The 20,385-nt window shown below is 43.4% G+C and overlaps 1 protein-coding gene across 4 annotated transcripts in view; it reads right to left on the bottom strand.

Annotated features, from left to right (window-relative positions):
- Positions 1-2,779: 2,779 nt before the first annotated feature.
- SULF2 (sulfatase 2) overlaps positions 2,780-20,385 on the bottom strand; it is a 256,183-nt gene continuing 238,577 nt past the window's right edge. For all 4 annotated transcript variants that reach the window (XM_014609699.3, XM_059733171.1, XM_059733170.1 and 1 more), the window contains 9 exons: positions 18,579-18,675; positions 17,948-18,042; positions 13,405-13,464; positions 12,706-12,875; positions 9,438-9,580; positions 8,471-8,594; positions 6,487-6,517; positions 6,123-6,179; positions 2,780-3,906 (listed from right to left, as the gene is read on the bottom strand). In XM_014609699.3, coding sequence (XP_014465185.1) covers positions 3,876-3,906; positions 6,123-6,179; positions 6,487-6,517; positions 8,471-8,594; positions 9,438-9,580; positions 12,706-12,875; positions 13,405-13,464; positions 17,948-18,042; positions 18,579-18,675 — 808 coding nt within the window. In that variant the 3' untranslated portion in view covers positions 2,780-3,875. The remainder of the gene's footprint in view (positions 3,907-6,122; positions 6,180-6,486; positions 6,518-8,470; positions 8,595-9,437; positions 9,581-12,705; positions 12,876-13,404; positions 13,465-17,947; positions 18,043-18,578; positions 18,676-20,385) is intronic.

Genomic DNA, 20,385 nt, shown 5'->3' with positions numbered 1-20,385 from the left:
CTTTTATGCAGACTGGTCCCCTCAAAGGAGGAAGAGAGAAGGGAATATGCTTTGCTTAGATGTAACTTATCTTTTGGGACAGGAGTGTCTTGGCATAATGAATATTTTGTGGAACAGGACAAAAGAGGAAAGCATAGTCTGTAGCTAACCTTAGTACAGTTCTTAAAAAATATATTTTTCCTTCTTCATTAAATTGTACATTCAGACCTCGTAAGGATTCACATGGTAACAGCTGAATGTTTTGGATGCATGTTGAGAGTAGGAGTTGCTGTAGTAATATTTGGAGAATTCTTTCTGATATGGAGCAGCATTTGTAAGTATGGTTTGGCAGGATTCTGCCTTTCCCAACCCTCCAAAGCCTGCAGGCAGAAAGAAGAAAAAAAGTACGTACAAATATTTTATGTACACCTAGTTCTTAAGGAGTCTTATGAATCTTTTCAGAGGTGGAAAGCACAAAAACATACATTTCTGCTGCCAGATATTTTTTTCCTATCGAGCCCACTAAAGTTGCAACAATGAGTGGGATTGCATTTCCAACCCATTGTCAGATTGTGTCTGAAATGTAAAACTTTACAGGATAGTTCGGGATGGTACATTAAATCTGATTTCATATGACAATGGATGCGTCTACACATGCATTTAAGCATGCCTAAATTTCATGTGTATTAGTTTAATGCATATTAAGTGGGTTTAGGCAGGTGTCTACACATGCAGATGTTAAAGCACACTAATGCTGTGTGTGGACTGACTTGGGACTAAAGTTAGTTCCAAGTCACTCCATAAACACAGCATTAATGCGTTTTAACTACTTGTGCCTACATTCTCCATTTTTTAATGTGCATTAAGGGCATGCACATGTAGACATGCACCCTTAATGTGCATTAATTTAGGCTAGTGCGCATTAAAGCGTCACGTGTAGATGCACCCAAACACTAGTTCAAAACCAAGTTATTTTTCCTAGTTTTACTTGAAACCTACAGCAAAAGATCACAGTGCCACTTTTAAGATTAGTTTTCTTTGATTCCACATTCAAGACTATTGGAAGGAGGGGGAGAGAATGGTGCCAAAGGTCTGTGGCCCCAGCTCATTGTTTTTCTTGAAACGTTTTAAAGTACAAAAGTGAAAAGGGTGGTGATAAAAAGTTTGCTAATTTTGCATGTTTGCAGATCCAGATCCACAAATGTTTTGGAAAAATCTGTCGCTTGCTGTTCTGTAGTCAAGGCCACAGTTGGTAGAGTCTTCCATTTTAAATCTTCACTTCCTGCAGTATAAGCACAGCTCTCAAAATAACTGCTAAAGACATCTCTTGACACTCTTTTCCTTCTGAAAGTCTACAATAGGGCTGTGCAAAGCTTCAGTGCTAGATTCTTTTCAGAGGAGATTTGTCCCAATTCGGCATCTGAACCTCTGAATTGAATCGGGAGACCCATTAAGAGCTCCAAAATCTAACTGAAAGCCTCCAAATTGGTTTGGGGAAAAACTTGGCACAGATTCGGAGATTCAACCATAGACTAAACAGGCAGCACTCCGAGGACACTAGACACAGCTACTTCTAGCTGGTAAGTCTGTTGTGGGAGAGTGTGGAGGGAAGGGGAATGGGCGAGCAGCATATCAACACCCCCACAGCAAGGGAGGGACTGGGGCTTGGGCTGCCCAGCTGGAGCAGGGGTGGTGCAGGACTTGGGGAGGGGGGCTCCCACCACTGCTTGCTGCCAGTCTGAGGGCATGGGAGTAGGCATGTACCCCTGGATCTGCTGGGCTGTGCTCTGGATGGGTGGCAGAAGGTGGTGGGTGCAGGGACTATGCCCTCCCACTGCTCGCCCAGTCTTCCTGCATCTCCTGGACAAGCCACAGCTTTGCCCCTGCTGGGTGAGCAGCAGCAGGGCATGAGGGTGGGCATGTGTACCCAGATTAGAGCAGATCTGGTAGCAGGGGCTATGGGGAATTTTAGGGTGGCTGCAGCTCCCCATACACCTTGTTCTGCTGCGCTCTGCAAAGCAGGCAGAGCCTGGGCTGCGGGTGGGGTTAACCACCTGGAGCACAGCCTTGGCTCCACCCATTTTGCTGCTGCAGCAGCAGCTGCCTGGGGCTAGCCGCCTGGAGTGCAGCTGAGCACAGTCCAGCCCACCCCATGCAGATCCAGGGGCACACACCTGCTCCCATGCCCTCTTGGACTGGGGCCATGCAGTGGCACAGTGTGGCAGAGTCCCACCCCCCCCCCCCCCCCCCCTGCCCCAGTTGAGCAACTTATCCCAGCTCCAATCCCTCCCTCACTGTGGGGGTGTTGATCTGCCATCCCCATGCCCCTTCCCTACCCCATCTGCCCACCGTGACTGACTTACCAGCTGGAAGCAGCTATGTCCAGTATCCTCGAGGACTGCTGCCTGTTTAGTCTATGGCCGAGTCTCTGAATCAGTATCGAATCTCCGAATCGGCACTGCATCTTCAGATCCGAATCGGCCAAATCCAAATACTTGCCGCTTTGCACAGGCCTAGTCTACAACTTGACTTTCTAAATTCAACAAGCAGCATTTGTTATTTGAGCACCATGTGATTTTTAAAGCATGCTAGCCTGTAGCAAATCAGCAAAACTAACCTCTTCCTTCATGCTTCTAAGGAACTCATTCTACCAACTGGTATTATTTTTTATGAAAATACTCAAATATGCTCTTTATACATTTAATCAAATGACAGTGGTAACTCTTGCCTAATATTTAAAGTAGATTATAAACATTTAAGTCATTCAGAAGTTCTTATTTTCTGTACACTGAGCTATAACTAGTTTTGTGTTTTTTTTATTGGCCACAAGAGAGAATAACTGTTTTGTTCTTTTTTACAAATGTAAAAGTTATACTACTAAGCAAACATGTGCTTTCTCAAAGAAACTCTTTTGGTTTTGAACATACAATATAATCTTCCACATAAAAAGACTTCATACAAATCTGATTTCATTAAAATTCAAGACATACATTAACTGCATTTTGGCAGTGCTTTTAAAAATGGATAAATTCTGAAATGTCTTATGCAATATTAACAAGTAAACAAGGTAACATTTTGAGAAATTATATTTGGGCATTCCACACTTTTTATTAACAAACTTCTTCACAACTTGAAGGAATTTCTTTTGAACAGGACATTAATAAGTATTTACAGAACCCCTCAGGAAACCTGGCTTATTAGTTGAGATTTTGCTTGAGGTTGCAATAGGACGGATGCATGGACAGCGAGCTAAAATTATATTCTTGAAAGAGAACTTGAGGAGTATCGTGGTATTGAGAACCATTTAATGCTGCTCATCTGAATTCCTGAATTGCTAAATCGTTCTTGTCCACTGCCATCTTTTGTATTTGCTTTGCCTTGAAAGCAGAAGTGTCCATTTTTTAAATCTTGCTTTTCAGTTATACTTGGCTTGGTTTTTTCTAATGATTTTTGAAGATGTAGCTGGAGAGAGAGAGGTTTTTAATTTGCTTCCACTGAAATTACTCTGTGTGAGTTGCCCTTTGGGATGTCAGTCCTCTTGGGAGCACAGCCTCATTATTTCTTCCATCAATTCCTTGAACAGCCTTAGTGGTGTTTTCTTGAAGTAAAATGTTTTGTGAAGCAGGCGAGGTTATAATCCAAAGTAAAAGCAGGTGCAACAGTGGCTTTCAAAAAGTTGTCTGTATTCCTGAAAGTAGTTCCCCAAAAATCACTGCATCTTTTTAAATCACTCAACAGTGCAAACATTCTAGCTACCTCAGCCCTAAAGTTCATCCAGTCTTCCAGGCTAATGTTAAAATTCCTTCTGAAATCATACGCATTTTCATTTAGTCTGTACAAGGATTCAAGTTCTGGCCAGTTTTATATCCTCACTGAGGTCCAACAGTTGCAGGAGGTTAGCCCTCCCATCCTTCCCACAGTTGTCCTCTTTAAAATAAAATAAACACATGGTTAGTGTAAGGTAATTGAAAATGTAAATTGCTTTTCACTAGTGCCATGCAAGAAAGAAACAGTTGACATGTAATTGTGGACTACCTATATACCTATAAAAAAAATAAAAAAATCACCATGTTTTGTCACAAAGTGGATTTGCTCAAAGTATCAGCTTTTTAGGCCTCACTTTAAGAAGAATATATAATCTGTATGATATAGGGCTGTCAAACTATTCAATTTGATCATTATTAGTTGTGTGATTTAAAAAATTAGTAGCAATTAATCGCAAGTTAAATAGCACAGCTAAAAACTCAAAATTATGCAGGTACTTTGTATGGTGGGGAGGTGTGGGGGGAAATTTGAGTGTGGGGGAATGTGTGGGGTTTGTAGCTGGGGAAGGGGGAGGAGGACAGTTCCAGCATGGCCTGGCAGGATGTGGGGTACTGTGGGTGAGGAGTGAGGGGCAGCAGCAGGGCTGGTTGGGCTGGGGCTTGAGAGTGACACCCCCACACCCCCTAACCCCCCCCCCAGTAGGTACGTCTGTGGAGGGGGGGCAGACCCTGCTTCTGCCCTGCTCCCTCCCTCACTGTGGGGGGCTCTATCTGCTCCCACTCATGCCCCTTCCCTTTCCTGTGCCCCTCCTCTTTCACAGATTTGCCTGCTGGGTGCTGCTCCCCACACTGCCAGGCTGTGTTCCTGGCTGCCTGTAGGCTGCAACTGCATGTCTGTGCCTGTGTGAGCCCCTCCCCAGCTGCAGCCTGCGCCCGGGCGGCCCTGTAGTCTTCTGCACTGCCACCATTGCCCTGCAGGGTAGCCCAGAGGCAGCAGTGATGGTGGAGGAGCTGAGCCCGGGCACAGGCTCCAAAACCATCTGTGCAATTTAACACGCTAAAAAAATTAACATGAACAATTATTAATGGGTTAAAATTGCATGTGTTAATTGTGATTGAGAGCCGCAGTATTATACTTTGCCTTAACTCAATTGCTTTAGCTAAATGGCTTTTTAAGGAGACATTTTTAGTAGAGGTCCCATATATACTTTGTTAACTTATTTTAATTCCAAGCCTAATTCCCCCCCCCCCCCCCCCCCCTTAGGTTGTTGGAAGTTATTTGCATCAGTAATAAAAAAATCATGAAATTAAGGGTAGAGCACTTTACACTAAAAGAAACTACCTCAATTTAAGGTACCTGAATAGCCCCCTAACACCTTGAGCCTCATAATTATTAAATTATCTTCAACATTCTCCTAAAGGGATAAAAAAAAAAAAAGTGTGCTGCTATGTCCATTTTTTAAAAGATGGGGAATTAAGTCATAGAAACTGAATAGCTGTCCATGTCCACAAAGGAGCCCTATAGTGTTTAGGTTCCTGAGTGAATGATTTCTTAGGCTCTTTGTCCCATGTCTAGGCTCTGACAGGTTGAGAAGTATGACAATAAGTGAATAAGGAATACTTCTAACAGGTTTTAAATGCTTTAAGTCCATCTTTGGTTGCTCAGGTTTCAAATGGTCTGCGCTCCTAATGCCTATGAGGCAACTGTAACTAAGGAACGTCTTTCACCTATATTTGGCCTTAAGGTTGCATTCTTTTCTCTGAAATGGAGCACTTCTAACGCCAAATTAAACGTGTGTCACTTCAAGACCAGAAATATTCCAGTGTGCTTTACTACTAGTTGGAGTGACAAATTGAAGCTGTTTAGAAACGCCAATGTTAGCTCCTTGTTAATGACATTTCTCATGGGGACCATTTTACAGCTGTATTCTGCACCAGCTTTTCAGTTGGACTTAAAATAAAGATTGAAACCTGCACCTTAAATAATGTGCTAAGCAGGTCCCATAGCAACTAATTCAGTGCAACTTTGAGTTTCCCATCTCCTTTCAAGTGTGCTGTTATGCTCCTAATATCAGTGAGAGTTTTACGCCTTCATTTCAAACAAAGAAAATGAATAAGAAATGGAGCCAGTTTGAATTTTTAACTTTCTCAGCTGCAGCAATGTTAGACTCTGCCCTGGTTGAATACAAGATCAACTGTAATTGATAGAACTACAATACCCTCTTCCTTGCATAATTAAGAGGAATTTTTAATTAAAAGCATAGAAGATGAGACTAGACTCAACTAAGAACAGATTTGGACTAAACAAATGCTGCATGCAAAGACAGACAAAAAAAAAAGTAACATCAAGCTGATGTCACGAAGAGACTTCCAACTCACAGTGACTTGGAAGATGATGGTCTTTTCATTTCTGGCCACTTTCGACGCTGAAATTGCCTAAATTTTCAAACAGCAAAATGAGAAAAAACAGTTAACCATCACCAAGAAAACCACTTATACTAAAATCCAACAGAAGGAAAGAAAAATATTTTAGCTTGAATTTTGATTACAAGGAAAAGAATTTTCTTGCAGTCAAGTAGGAACATGCAAGGAAATTATTAACATGGATAAAGAGCTTTCAGATTCATCAAAGGTGTTCCTGACAAGGGTTGTTTTAGCCTCTTTGCTGCTACCCCCAGGCTTCACATTGCTTGGTCTGAATGATTACTGAAATCCCACCATCAACTATGTTTTTCAAATGTACCTGTATTGCTCGTAGCTTCCATCTTTAAGCCCTAAATAAGGAAAAAATAATAATGTTACCAACTGGTGGCAGTAAAAGAATAAGGAATCTAGTAAGGCACAGTGAAAAAAGTCAAATCTTAGCTGTCAATTTTTTATCTAGTAATTCACAAGCCACTTTGAGCAACGTAGTAACACAGACTAGCTGGAATTATGTACTACAAATACTATCGTATGCCATCATTAGTCACAAACAGCACCTTACTCCATTTCAATAAGGATCTAGATTTCTGCATCATCACCTAAATATTGCATTTAATTTACAAAAAGTAATTTTAATTCTACACACCAGGGACTATTTTCTAAATATTTCTAATCATTATTTTAAAACCGGGCAATATTTCTACTGTATTTAATTTTGGATATATGTGGAATGTTTCCCAAAAGGCCTCAATGCTGGTTTGATGGAAATTAGGATGGTCCCAAGAAGAGTTAGTTAACGACTAATCTGTGTTTTCCACCAGAAGAATGTTCCACTGGAAAATGTGTGACCAGCTCTGTATATGGTACCAAAGTACAACCTCAGGAAAAGGGTACAATTATTTAATTAAAGATTTTCTAGTTAATGGGGAATAAAGCAATTAAGGCTTACTATCAAGGCTGCCCCCATATGCAATAAGTAATTTGGAGTATTTTACTTATCATTAGGGACCTACTTAATTTGCAGATTTTGTGAAAGGCACAAAATCAACAAAATAAATAAAATGCTGGCTCCCCAGGAGGAGCCAGAAGGGGAAGGTGCCAGGTGGTAGGGTAGCATGAAGGACAACAGACAAGATGGCGGCTGCCCCCTAGTCCTTCCTCCACCTGCTGGGGCCTCTCCACCAATCAGCATTGAGGGGTAGTGGCGCAAAGGGCAGCCTACAATCAAGCCACCCCCAAGTCCCTCCCCCTGGGCCTTTCTGGCTATTCTGTCTCTCTTGAATTACAGAATGGTTAAGGGAAATCTGATTACAGGTTTATAGAAATTTTCCTGATAAAAGGTAACACATCTACCCAGAGAACTTTATTAGACCAACTAAAAAGTTGGAAAAATTGTTTCTTGCAAGCTGGTATGATCTGACAACAGGTGGCAGGCCTGCTGCCTGAGGATAACACTTAATGAAATCTCTAAAGTTGATTAAAGAAAAACACAAGGTTTTTCTGTTTTTAATTCTCTTACATAAATTCCTGTCTCCAAACTCAATATTTACTTTTCCTTGTATGATTTTTCTTGTGCAATAAACCTTACTTCTGTGTAATATACCTTACCTATCAGTGGCGACAGTGATTTTTCAGAGCAATTGACAATTATTTGCAGGCATTTCATTTCCACAGAAATGACAGACCTTGTATTTCATTTCTTTTACATAACTTTTGGGCAGAACAAACACGAATTGCTGGCAGGGCTCTCCTCCAACTAAACAGTAAGATCTGGTCAAGGTGCTAGTTTAGACTGGGATTTTTTCCAGCAGAGGATTCTGGGGAGTAAAAGCCAGCTTGCTCCCCCAGGATCAGCAGCCAGAGTGGAAGAGGGCCAGAGATTGTGATAGTCACACTGATTATTTTAAACCAGCAAAAAAGAACTCTACAAAGACGGTTTTAGCAGTTCAAAGCATAACTGCATTTTCAACTTCTCCAAGTTGTACTCTTCTGCTGCTTGTTCAGTTTCTTCTCCCCAAACTCCCCTCCCACCTCTACTTTCCTAGCATTCTAAGCAGCAAAGTAGTAGACTTACATTTTTGTACAGTATTGAGAAATGGGTGATTCTTCAAATGGACAAGTAGAAATTTTGCATGGTGATACATTTGCTTGTGAACTTTGAACAGTTCTCAAACAACAAGACACTATTTTTGAGCTATTTGTACTTATTAAAAAATCCATTACACTTTTTGTAAGATTTACATTAGTAAATTAGAAACTGCTTTCCCTTTGGGATTTTGAGTTTAAGTAGAAGGGGTCCTTACCCAGGTCCATATTCCTAGTTCTCGGGTTGCACTGTTTATACCCTCTGCAGCTTCTTAGCTCCATGAGTTGAATATGCAGTTGGTTAAGAACATCTCTATCTAGTGTGTTCACTGCATTAATCAGCTGGGAATGAATAAAAGATTAATTGTTAGGACAGTGGGAGCCAACCTTTTTTGCAGGTGTGCCACAAGTTAAGTCCCACATCTTCTGCAAGTGGCACTCTGATCCCCTTCCCCTGCCTGCTGTGTTGCTCTAGTTTTTGTTTCTTGTCCTTTCTGCCACTGTTCTCCCTACTGCTTCTCCATTCTGCCATGTATCACACAGACTGCCTGTGCCACTTGTACCTTATATGCCATAGGTTGGCCACCCCTGGTTTAGGAGATCTGAGGAACATCATCATTAAAGGAAGCAAGATAGGCGAAATCTGTGTACATCTATGAACTAGGCCACAAATGCAACCTGTTGGATTTTTTTGCACCAAGTTTAGCTACATTAGCAACCATAGGGTAGATATGCTGTATCAGTCCAAGTTGTACTTTGCATTGACATAATTCACATGGAATTTGCTCATCTCCTCTGCAGTCATACCTATATTAAATAGCAAAGAGATGCTTTGACCCAGGGTAAAGTGCCTGGGTGTGAGTTATGGTTAGACTAATGTAGCGTAGAGGTTTGCATCAATGTGGAATGAAGGCCCCTGTAATAAGATCAAACCATTAATTCCTATAGGTGAGCTATGGCCAGGGATCAAGTGACAGAGCCAGCAGCCACAGACTGCCTGCTTTTCTGCAAGTTAGTAGCTCTTAATCAGGTCAATATATTCCATCATCATGTTAGTTTATACCAGGTATCCTCTTTCAATGTATATTGGCAATTTATTTAGCATTGAAACATAAGATAATTTCCTCATGCAGAAGAAAATAATGGGCATGTTTTTGGTGTTTCCAGTTCTGTTCCCTAACATACCTGATATGGGTCAGTGTTGAGATCAAAATACTCCAGGAAACCAGTAGCAAATTCACAAAACAGGAAGTTGTGCGTCTCATTGATTGTCCTCATACACCAGTATGTGTTGTTGTTGGCACTGGTACAGGCACAGAAAGGACCCACTGCAAATGAAAGGTTTAAGATACTTAAAGACATAACAATGAAGTATAGGCCTAGCAATAGCCAGTTGCATTATCTTGCTAGAACTTCAGTAAAGTACTATATAGTTGCTCATGAAGGACCATTAACTACTTTTAACAGTGGCTTACTTGGACTTCCTTGGAATTTGCTGCACTTTGGTTGAGGTTAGTAATCCAAGTTTGAATTTGAAAGGCTTCCCTAAAATAGGCCTCAAGTTGCCTGCTAAAAACAGTGTAAAGACCATGGATTCTACTAAGATTGGTGCACACAGAACTCAAACCCTGCCTCTGACTGTCCCCCACCTGCTCAGTTGCACAACATTTAATTGCATCTGGCCACTGAAGCCACTTTGGAGAAGAAACATTGAATGTGATTGAAGGAAGAGGTAGGCACTCTCATTTTGCACAAATCAAAATGACTCCAGTGCAGAAGGAGACTTTCCAGAGACCCTGGCTTTACAGGACCTGGATGACTCAAAGGAATAGACTGTCTGTCAAACCAGAGCAACACCCAAGTGCTATCAGTTTAAATTCTATAGCACTAATCTGAGAATGATCAAGGGGCATGTTATCTGCCGCAGTCAGAGGAATGTAGTCCAAATTACCACAAGTAATTCAGAAAGGGCCCAGATTATTGACACGTGCGCAGGTCAGGAAATTGGGAAAGAGGGGTAGGGGTGAGGGGGAGGAGTCCTAGCCCTGCGGTGGACTCGCAAGGAATCGTCAGCAGGGAGATCTAAGAGCACCATGGAAGCCCTCCAGGCAAGCTACTGAGTATCCAGGGTAGAACTGGAGGTCAGTGGACCGAGCTGGCCAAGGACATAGCTCAGGAGATCTTCCTGAAGCAGGGTGGCACAGCATTGAGGTCACCTGATAATACCTTATGTCCATCCAGAATTCAAAGGCCTGAAAGGCAGGAAATACAGAATTATAGCACATGCTAATATGACCTTAGCTCTGCCCTCTGAACAATGACTGTTACAAGCTTATTGGAGCAGAGTGCCCTGTGCAGACTCTGCCACATGACTGCTGCAAGACGGAAGTCATTGGCTTCTCTTTGCTTATGGCAAGCTTGAGTCTCAGTGAGCTGTACCAACATCTGCTCTAGAATACTTTACGTACTCAACAGAAACACCAGTACACCTGCAAAGCATGCAATTGCTTTGCCCTGTTTACAATGTTTACAATATATACCACCTTTACATGCAGGATGCCATTTAACACAACACCTTCACTTAATAAATCCCTTGGCTACATTTCAGTGACAATCCTTCTGGGAAGATGTCTGCTGTGCCCTGCTGTATCCTGGATAACTCACTGCTGCAATGAGGCACACCAGGCTCTCAATTTACACTGCTACCAAATGAAAGAAGTGCACTACTCAAAGAAGAAAGAAGCAGGGGGAAGGGACTCGGGCACCTCTTCTCCAAGCAACTCATAACTTAATGATGGCTGTGCCAACTCTCCGTGCTTACTGCTCTACTACTCGATACAACTAATGCCCAATGGTGGACACATCTGCAGTACATGGAGATAATTTTTAAGAGCCAGTGTCAGCTCCAGAGGCAGTTATGGTATCACTGACCACCAGATATTATTAGAAGAACCAAAGAAGCTATCAGGCAACTCAACTCAGTGTTAAAGTGTTTTGCCAGTGAATGGATACTTGATCTTGCAGGGCATGAACACAGCCTGATGAATAATACCTACCATGCCAGTCCCTGGGTGAGCAGTTTCTCTAATTTTCCCCATCCTGGGAAAATAGCTTATATTATATCCCTGCCTTTTCCCACTAACAGGAAAAGTCTGCCTTGGCATAACCGACTTGGGTCAGAGGGATGGACCAGATGACCTCTTGTGATCCCTTCTAGACTGATTTTAAGCCTTCTTATAACCCATCTACCTTATTCCACACCCAATTCTTAAATGTATATGTACAAAAAAATTAAAGTGGAATTACATCAAGGGTAGGCTAACCTATATTAGCACTGCTCAAGCTAGTGTGGGTAACCACAGCAGAGAAGACATGGCAGCATGCACTAGCAGCCTTTTATGTCCCTAGTGGGCCTGCACTTCATCTGCTAATCTAGGCTGAAGACCATGTTACTGCATCTTCACTGCCACAGTTACCCAGTCTTGCTAGATCAAAGGTAGCATGAATTTGCCTTCCCATCCTACTATCTCACCTCCGATTTACCCTAACAGTTACTTGCCATACAGGGCACCATGTTCTCCAGTGCACATCCCCTTCACCCCCTGGTGAATCACAGCTGAAGGTGTTGTCTTTAGTCTTACATAGTGTAGCAGAGATATCATATTTAACACGGTGGCTGCCTGCCTATGACACTGCAAGTAAAGCACAAGTCACCTTGAGCTTTGGTCAGTTTAGCAGCAATCTCTCCTCACCTCCTCACATTTGTATAAGCATAAACTTGGTAAAGTCAGAGGGTCTCCCTAGTTATGCCTCACTGGAATCGTTACCCGATAGTCTCTACATTTAACTAGTGGCACCAGTCACCCTCTGAAAACAGCCAGGCTTGATTTGAGCAACTCAGCTTCTCACCAATAGTATAGCTTAATGCACGAGGCAGTCAAAACCAAGCAAAATCCTTCCATTAGCAGCCACAGACCTGCTCTTCTTTGTGCCATGGTCCCAGAGCTCACTAAAACCTGGAAAAGCAAGCCCCCAGATGACAGGCTGGCATCTGTCCAGTTCCCTAAGGGTTAGGCATGCCACTCTAATGTAAGCACTTCATCAGCTTAGTAGGTCAAATGTTATTACAGAGCCAGTGGCTTCCCTGCATGTCTTAGAGCAGACCTGAGTGCTAAGCTAGAAAGGTCTTTGTAGGAAAAATGCCTGTTACATTTAATCATCGCAAGCAGAGACTGCAAATAATGTAACCCCCTTTTCAACAGCCCCGACTCAGAAAGTGCTCCTGGGGTACTGGTAATAGCCACGGTAAACACACTGCTGTGTGTTATGAAGAAACTCGTCACCTTCGTCAGCGGACTGCGTGTTATTAAACTGTCTTCTCTAGGACTAATGCTAAGGACAAGAGCACAGGACACTGCCCTCCTGGTCGCGGTGCAGTTGATGTGGTCCTTACATGTCCACAAGGGGGCCGTCTGCCAATGCTGATTGTCATGGGTGAAGCAGGTCAGGCCGGGCATGCTGCACGTGTCGTTGTTCTTGATCCTTTTCAGCAGTTTGCGCAGCTTCTTCTTTCGCCTCTGCTCTCTCAGCAGCCACAGCCTGTCCTTCTCCTGCAGGGCTTTCCTGTGGCACAGACAAGGACAGTTGGGATAATCTGCCCAGGGAAACTGGTGCGCTGACAAAACGAAGGCTTGGATTTGCTCATAAAATGACTGGCTTTCTTCAGAAGCTAGAAGAAAAACTGGTTCCTGTTTTAAAGAAACAGCCTTCCATATAAAAGGCCCTGCCAAGATGACGCTATACAATTACAGCCCTTTCCTTGTTCAGAACAAATGGCAATCCTTGCCATAACTCAAATGAGCTATGTAGGTTCCCTCACTCCCTTTTACAAAGAGGAAATGGAGACGGAGAAGTTACTCGACTTGCCTAAAGTCTCAGCTGGAGCCCTGGGACATCTCAAACCTGAGACTAGAGTGCAGAATATACTGACTTCCACTCTCTTCACAGCTGCTCCTCCTCTAGATCCAGATTTTTTTAAATGTAGGAATGATGTGGTATTATTGCTTCTTATTTTTTTAACCAGCATGTCTACACCAAAGTTTAACCTGGTACCACCTTGCATTTCTTCATCAAAAAGCAGGTTCACACTTACTTGAAAGGATGGAGACTAGACCCTTTGTGCCTCAGTTTGCCTTTGTGTTTGGAATGGTAACTGGGGGAAAAAAACCACACATTTACAATCAGCAACAAGATGAAGATTATTTTTGTTTATACAGCACTTGCAGACTGGATTCAGATAGAACGTGATCTGCTCTACAAAACAATGTCTCCTCTGAATTATTCACTTAAAATGTGTGATTAAGTAATTTGCAAGTGTAGACACCCAAGTGAAAAGAATCATACGTGTCTAAGCTCTTCTCAGCCTCTTGACCAAGCCTTTCATAATCATAGGAAGATAGTGTTATCTAGTGGTAACTGTGGTGTACTGCAAGGTTCAGCCACAGCTTTAATTTCAGTGGGTACCATTTCAACATTAGTTATTGTATGCATACAAAAGCCAAACTTGTACATATGGCAGATAAAACTACTAGATTTATTATGTAGTAATTTAGTTCTTAGCACTTAATGTTTAGTACTTTCCATAAATTGTGTTGCATACATGCTCTGTAGATGTCTTTTGTATTGCTGTTGGTGAGAAATGTCTCGAGAACCAATACATGGTATTATTGCAAGAATGTGCTGGCGTGTTCCAGTATCTAACATATTCTGAAGAGTTATATCCTAAGCAGGCTACTGACCAGTTTGTGCTGAGGTTTAAACAGGTCCCCTTGACTCTTTAGGTCTCACGTTAGAGACTCCTGCTGATGTTATAAAAGTTAAGGCTATTCAGATTTGGAGGGACATGCTTACATTTCTTCTAGATATAGTTTGCAAAATTAAACCAAGCAACCAACCAGGCATCCCGCCCAGCCCAAACAAGAAAAGCTCAATTAATTAAACCACTCTGTGGCTAATGTTGCTTCTTGCTGTAGCAACCACACAACCCTGGAAGAGCACCGCAGTGGTGTCAAACTCGCCTGGCCCCACAGGCTGGATGAGTGGCGTAGGGCTGGTCCACGGGCAGGACCAGGCCAACGAACCCCCACCTACATGCCTGAGCTAGCGCACATGGCACCTGCCAACCTGAGCAGGCACCACGTGTGGCACAGGCCAGAACCAGCCCCAGTAAGCACCATGGGCAATGCAGCCCAGGACCCAGCTACAGTGGCACCTGGCACCACTAAGTGCCATGGGCAGCACATGTTCCTGGCACTGAGAGAAGCTGATCCACTGTAGCATGTAGGTCAACAGGGCAGTATTGAGGGATGCATTATGGGACTCTGTGGGTTGTATGTTTGACACCTCTGGAGTATTGCAATTTAATCTATATAGTCCACCAGACTAAATTCAGACAGCTCCTGCAGGCTCCGACATTCTCTTCAAAAGGCAAAAGGAAAATAAAGCAATGAACTTATCTAAAGAAATGTTAAAATAACTGTTTGTGAATATCATAGGGGTAATGAGTTTTACATAACACGGCAGTAGGATTTTCAAATAGCCAGCATGTATACATGTGGTATGTACCTAATTTATTAATCAGTAAATACAACCATATTTACAATTCTACAAACACCTCTCGCATTTGTAACTTTAACCCTGAGTAATCTCATTAACTTCTAAAGCAGGGGTGGACAATTATTTCAGCTCAAAAGCCACTTAATGAGTTTTGGTGTGATGTCTAGGGCCACACACACAAAATCTTTCCCAAGATATAATTTTAACAACTTGTAGATAAAAAACAAATCATATACTAAAATTCAAACATCTACTATAACGTATTTTAATTTAAAAAATAATTTTTGTCCTGATTTATGTCTTTTTTGAGTAGTATATATAGAGACAATTGCACAGTAGCTCAAAACAAAGTTGTACTCTTGTATATTGTGTGTGTGGGGGATGCAGGGGGGGGGGTGCGTGTGTGTGGGGCACTCTCCACATACCGGGTCCCAGGAGCTGGCTAGGGTGAGGGGAGCTAGAGGGCACACGCAGCAGAGCCTGCTGGTGCTCTGCAGGCACAGTCTGCCCCCCCCCCGGCCCAAGACTACTCCTGCAGCACTCTGCATGGGGCTGAGCCATGTCTGCTACTGCCTGTGGCACTCTCTCGGTCTTTCCAGCTGGGCTGCTTCTGGTGTGGCTCCCCCCTTCTCCAGTGGCTCCTCCTCCTGCCCCTCTTGTGCCATTCCAGGCAGCAGGTAAGGGCGGCAACCATTGGGACACACCTGGCACCACGTGCCCAGCCAGGTGGTGGTGGGGGGAGCTGCAGTTGGGCAGCTCTTGCCCCAGCACACGGGGCTCCAGCCTGCCTTCCAACCACTTGGCTGCCACAAGTGGTTGCTCATTGCACTAGGCAGGCAGAGCAAGTGGAAGGCGGCCAGGAGCCAGAGCTGAAACCCTGTGTGCTGGGGCAGAAGCTACCAGCTGCAGCTTCCCCCCAACCTGGAGCAGTACAACAGAGGCAGGAGGAGAAGGAGGAGCCACTAAACACAGGTGGAGCTGAGCAGTACCCGGGAGGCTGCAGCTGCACTGGGAGCAGTCCCACTGGGAAGCTGCGCATGCTGGCTGGGGCTGGTGGGAGCATGGCGTGGGCTGCCTTGGGTGGGAGTGGACCGGGCTCGGCCCCAAGCAGAACACTGCAGGGGCAGCTGCGGCCCAGATACAATCAACTGGCAGGTGTTCACCTGCAGGCCAGATCCAATCAGTTAAAGCCAGATCCAGCCTGAGGGCCACATTTTGCCCAAGGATCAGTCACATGACTAATGTTATGCATACATATCAGCATGTACAAGCAGAGGTGTGCAGACCAAAATATTTAATATTCACATAATTTCATCTCTCTGTTCTTAGTTACAGCAAAATGTTATTAACACTACTTTTAAAAGCTTTACTCTTTGAAAGCAGTGATTAATATGGTTACATAAGCTTCATGGGACTTGCGTGCTGTATCCTTGAAAATATTATACGGAGTATTTGCACCCCATAGAACTATATCACAGCGTTATATACACTCAGACCTCTTTCAATACTTAACATTAATTTAGCTTCCTACTTTATGCCACACTGATGCACGCTTTTTCACAGCACTTTCCCGTTTAAAACCCTGTTTAACAGCTAGTGTTTAAAGGCAGGTGGTGCTGCTGTCTAATTTATCTATGGATGCTCCATCTGCTCTGTAGAGCGCACACGCAACTAACCGCTGCATCTGTGGCATTCTCATGGCGACCTTTGGATCACTGTCAGACTCAGCAGCAACGCTCAGTGCTCCTGGCACACAAGTAATTTTTCTAAGCAGCATTCTTGGAGGTAAATTTTATTCAAGCACTTAAATGTGATTTTGGAAGATTATCTGCTATGCTCATTTGCTGAGCAAATGCTTGGCTGAATCTGTGAAGAGGTTTCCAGGTGCATTCCTTAAGTATTCTTCCTGTGCAATTTGTGGGCTAGCTTACAGCCCTTCCGCAAGTCTTTGGGCGCATCTAACACGAGAGGCTATGTTGTTATAGCGATGAGGTACGTCGCCGTAGCTTGTTGCTATGGCAACACAGTGTTGGCAGGCACAAACTGTGACGCTGACTCTACTGCACAATAGCAACGAGCTACTGCGCAGCAGCTCATTGCCACTGTGCAGTAGCTGGGAAAAGACCTGTGCGGTATCCGGACTGCGCAGTAACAACTGTTGTTTGGCGCACGTGTAGATGCACCCTTTGGGTACATTAGAAACCAACTGTGCCGATGTCATGATGCACAATCACTACTTGGACATTACACTATTGCATTTAGAATTCATAATGAGCAGCATCAGGAAGAAAAAAATTGGTACATTTACACCATTGCTGGCTGTAGAGTTACAACTGCTACCTACAAACTGGAAAAGACCTGCTTATTCTGGCCAGCAACTGCTAATCGTTTCATCACCTTTTCTGAAATGGAAGATTCTGGCCCTGATTAAGCTAAATGGGGAGAAATCTCTCTCTCCCAACTTCTCCTTTATTCCACTTGTGCACTATTCTTATTAAAAGCAGATAATGTGACATCAGTCTACTGGCCATTTCCCTTGATGGAAAGCATGTTTAAAGAAAAATCTTCTGGCTCCATTTGTTACATAGTCCCTTCTGCTCTCAAGAAAAGCAGAAATGCCTGAATTCTGCCACTTTTCTTGCAGTGCAGAACTGATTCATTACAGGCAGGACAACTCCAGTCTAACAGCACAGCTGCTGGCAGAGAAGGACACAAGGTCACAGAGAAGACCCAGCACTTCATAGAAAGATTTATTGCCACCCATCTTTATAATCACCCGTTTTAATAATATGCTTCTCCAGGCATTTGCTTGATTATTTTAGGTGGTAATAGGAAGACAGCATGGGTACAGCAGCTGAACTAAGGACACTGGATTTGGAGCTCTGGATTAAAAGGATTTTTCTCTGTGCAGCCACCCAACTCTCGCAGGAGAGCCCTGGCAGGTGGGACATACCCAAGGTATTGCATTTACCTGGTTAGTGAAGCCACAGTCTATTCACTGTTAGCTCCAGTGAAACAGATTCTGACCCCTTCTGCCAAGACTTAAATCAATGATAGTTGCATATCATTATAGCAAATACCTTATCTTGTTACAATCACATTCCTCTGGTCGCTTCTTCTTCAGATGACCTCTCACTTCCCTTAGGTTTTTGATTTTATTCTGCAGTGTTTCAATCTAATAAAAAAAATGCACAGGCAAATAAAGAAAGAGTTGTTGGATGGTTCACTTGTGTTCCTGTCCCCTCCCCCTCACCCTGTGTCCAAAGGATTTTTCTTTCCCCAGCTTTATCTTGCTCTTGCCACAAAACTTTGCAACAAATCCTCTGTTGCACATGCATACATTTTCCTTGGCTATGTCTAGGTCTGAAACTGCCGTAACTGATCCTAAAAGCCAAGGGCAAACCTGGATTGCACAGTTTGCTTGTGCTGGCCACCTAAGATAGAAACATGACCTTAGAGCCATGGGAAAAAGCAGGGTATTTTCTTTCCCCAAATATCAGCAACAACTTGCTTAGTGTAACTTTTGATGGCCATATTGGCCTTGGACAGGGTAAGCGTGTAGCTCCCAGAGGGAGACCTTTACAGGGCAAATTTTCTTCCATGTCTCTCATTTCCACAATTCCAAGCAAAGCCAATTCAATTCCCAAGTGGAAAGATTAAACATAAACATCATCATGCAGCATGCATATGACTGGTAAAAAAATCACTGACCTCATGGTCAATATGAAGTTTATGGTCCTTCCAAGCCTGCAGTGACTTGTATAGATCCGTGTCACACTGAACAGTATCATTCTCCAGGATGTAGCATCTGCCCAAGGGAGAATAAAAGTTTATTATATTGTACGCAAGAGCCAGCAATGGGAACATCTGTTTTTGATAACACCGTTCCTGGAGATGAGGTGCCTCTGAGACTGAATTCCACAGCTATAGAAAGCAGCCGGTGATAATTCAACAAAATAAAATAACAGATTCAGGACTGAGGGAGAAGTTTGGTTTTTAGTTGTCACGGCGTATTTGTACCAAAGGGAAAATTAATTGGAAGATGTCCCTGTAAACTATTACATGCTGCCTGTTTCCCATTTCTGCCCTTAAATTGTGGTGCACAGTACTCAGTTATTCATCAGGCGTGGAGAAAAAAAAACATGTTCACCTAAGCTTTAAACATTTCCCAGAATAATGTAATACCATGTGATCTCTGTGGGAGAGAGAAAGAGAAGGGACAGAAAGAAATGTTGGGCTTCAAAGAAAATTAAACTAATGCAACTTCTTGCACTGGGATAACATTTTTCAAACACACCTACCTGATTTAGGAGCCTAGCTCCCACTTTCAATGTGATTTAAATTCCACTGTTTATTCTAATGAGATTTAAGCTTTAAAGTCTCTTTTTGATTCAGACTTGCTCTTTTTTGAAAAATTTACCTTAAGTTTACTGGAGCTCAGCAAAGACTACAGAAAGGTGTTTGTGAGTACCTGCCTGGCTGCAAACTGTGAATTTGCTCCTGTGACTTTTATAAACTCTTTTATTCATGTTCCACTGAGAGTGGGTGCATGTGCCCAAGTCTCTTTGTGGTCAAGGAAGTGATGAGACTCCACAAAGATACGTATGTGCAGAAGTGTCTGCACAGCGCTCCTGGAAGTGCATTGTGGGAGTTTGGGAGCCACCCAGCCAGGCAGCAGGATCAATACAGTCTGCTTCTGCAGACCAGTGACACAGTAAGGACTACAGAGGCTGAGGAGAGATGACTTAGAGAAAGGCCCTCAGCTGGTGAGGAGGAAGCAGCTCCGCTGTGGAGGATTCCAGCTGTGTACACAGGGCCCGAAGTCAAATCAAGTCTTCACCAACAGGGAACTGGCTCAAATTAATAAGAACTGATGCGTCTGCATATAATCCATGAGCAAAACCCAGTACTTGGCTAATTGAATGGGTTTTTAGCTGCAAATAGTTCATTAGTCCCTCCCTAGTTTTTATATACACAGAACAAGTTTTAGCTTTCCCATGGCACTGGGGCATTAGAGCGCTGAGGATTCCTTCACCTCTGTTGTAAAGGCTCTGTGTCACAATGCTGCTGCTCCTCCTCTGGCAGAAAAGGGCTGGATACACTTCCTCCAAAAGAGATTAATAGACTCACAGATTGCAGGGCTGGAAGGGACCTCAGAAGATCACTGGGTCCAGTCCCGTGCACCAAGCAGGAAAGATAACTGGGGGTCGGGTGCCCCCAGCAAGGTGACCATCTAGTCTCCTCTTGAAGATTTCCAGGGTACGTGATTGCACCCCCCCTGGAGGGAGCTTATTCTATAGTCTGGACACCCTGACTGTGAAGAAGTTTTTCATAATGTTGAGCCTGAAATGGTCTTCCAGGAGTTTGTGGCCATTACTCCTAGTTTTCCCCAAGGGTGCCCGGTGAACAGTTGTTCACTGAGCCCTTGATGTATGCCCCTGATGTAGTGGTAAGCTGCTACCAAGTCCCCTCTCAGCCTTCTCTTTTTCAGGATGAAATATGTCTGCCCCATTCCTAG

Source organism: Alligator mississippiensis, chromosome 9 (genome assembly GCF_030867095.1).
Source record: "Alligator mississippiensis isolate rAllMis1 chromosome 9, rAllMis1, whole genome shotgun sequence".
Taxonomy (NCBI): domain Eukaryota; kingdom Metazoa; phylum Chordata; order Crocodylia; family Alligatoridae; genus Alligator; species Alligator mississippiensis.
The sequence above is the reverse complement of the archived record's forward strand: the minus strand, read 5'-3'. Positions and strand labels throughout refer to the sequence as shown.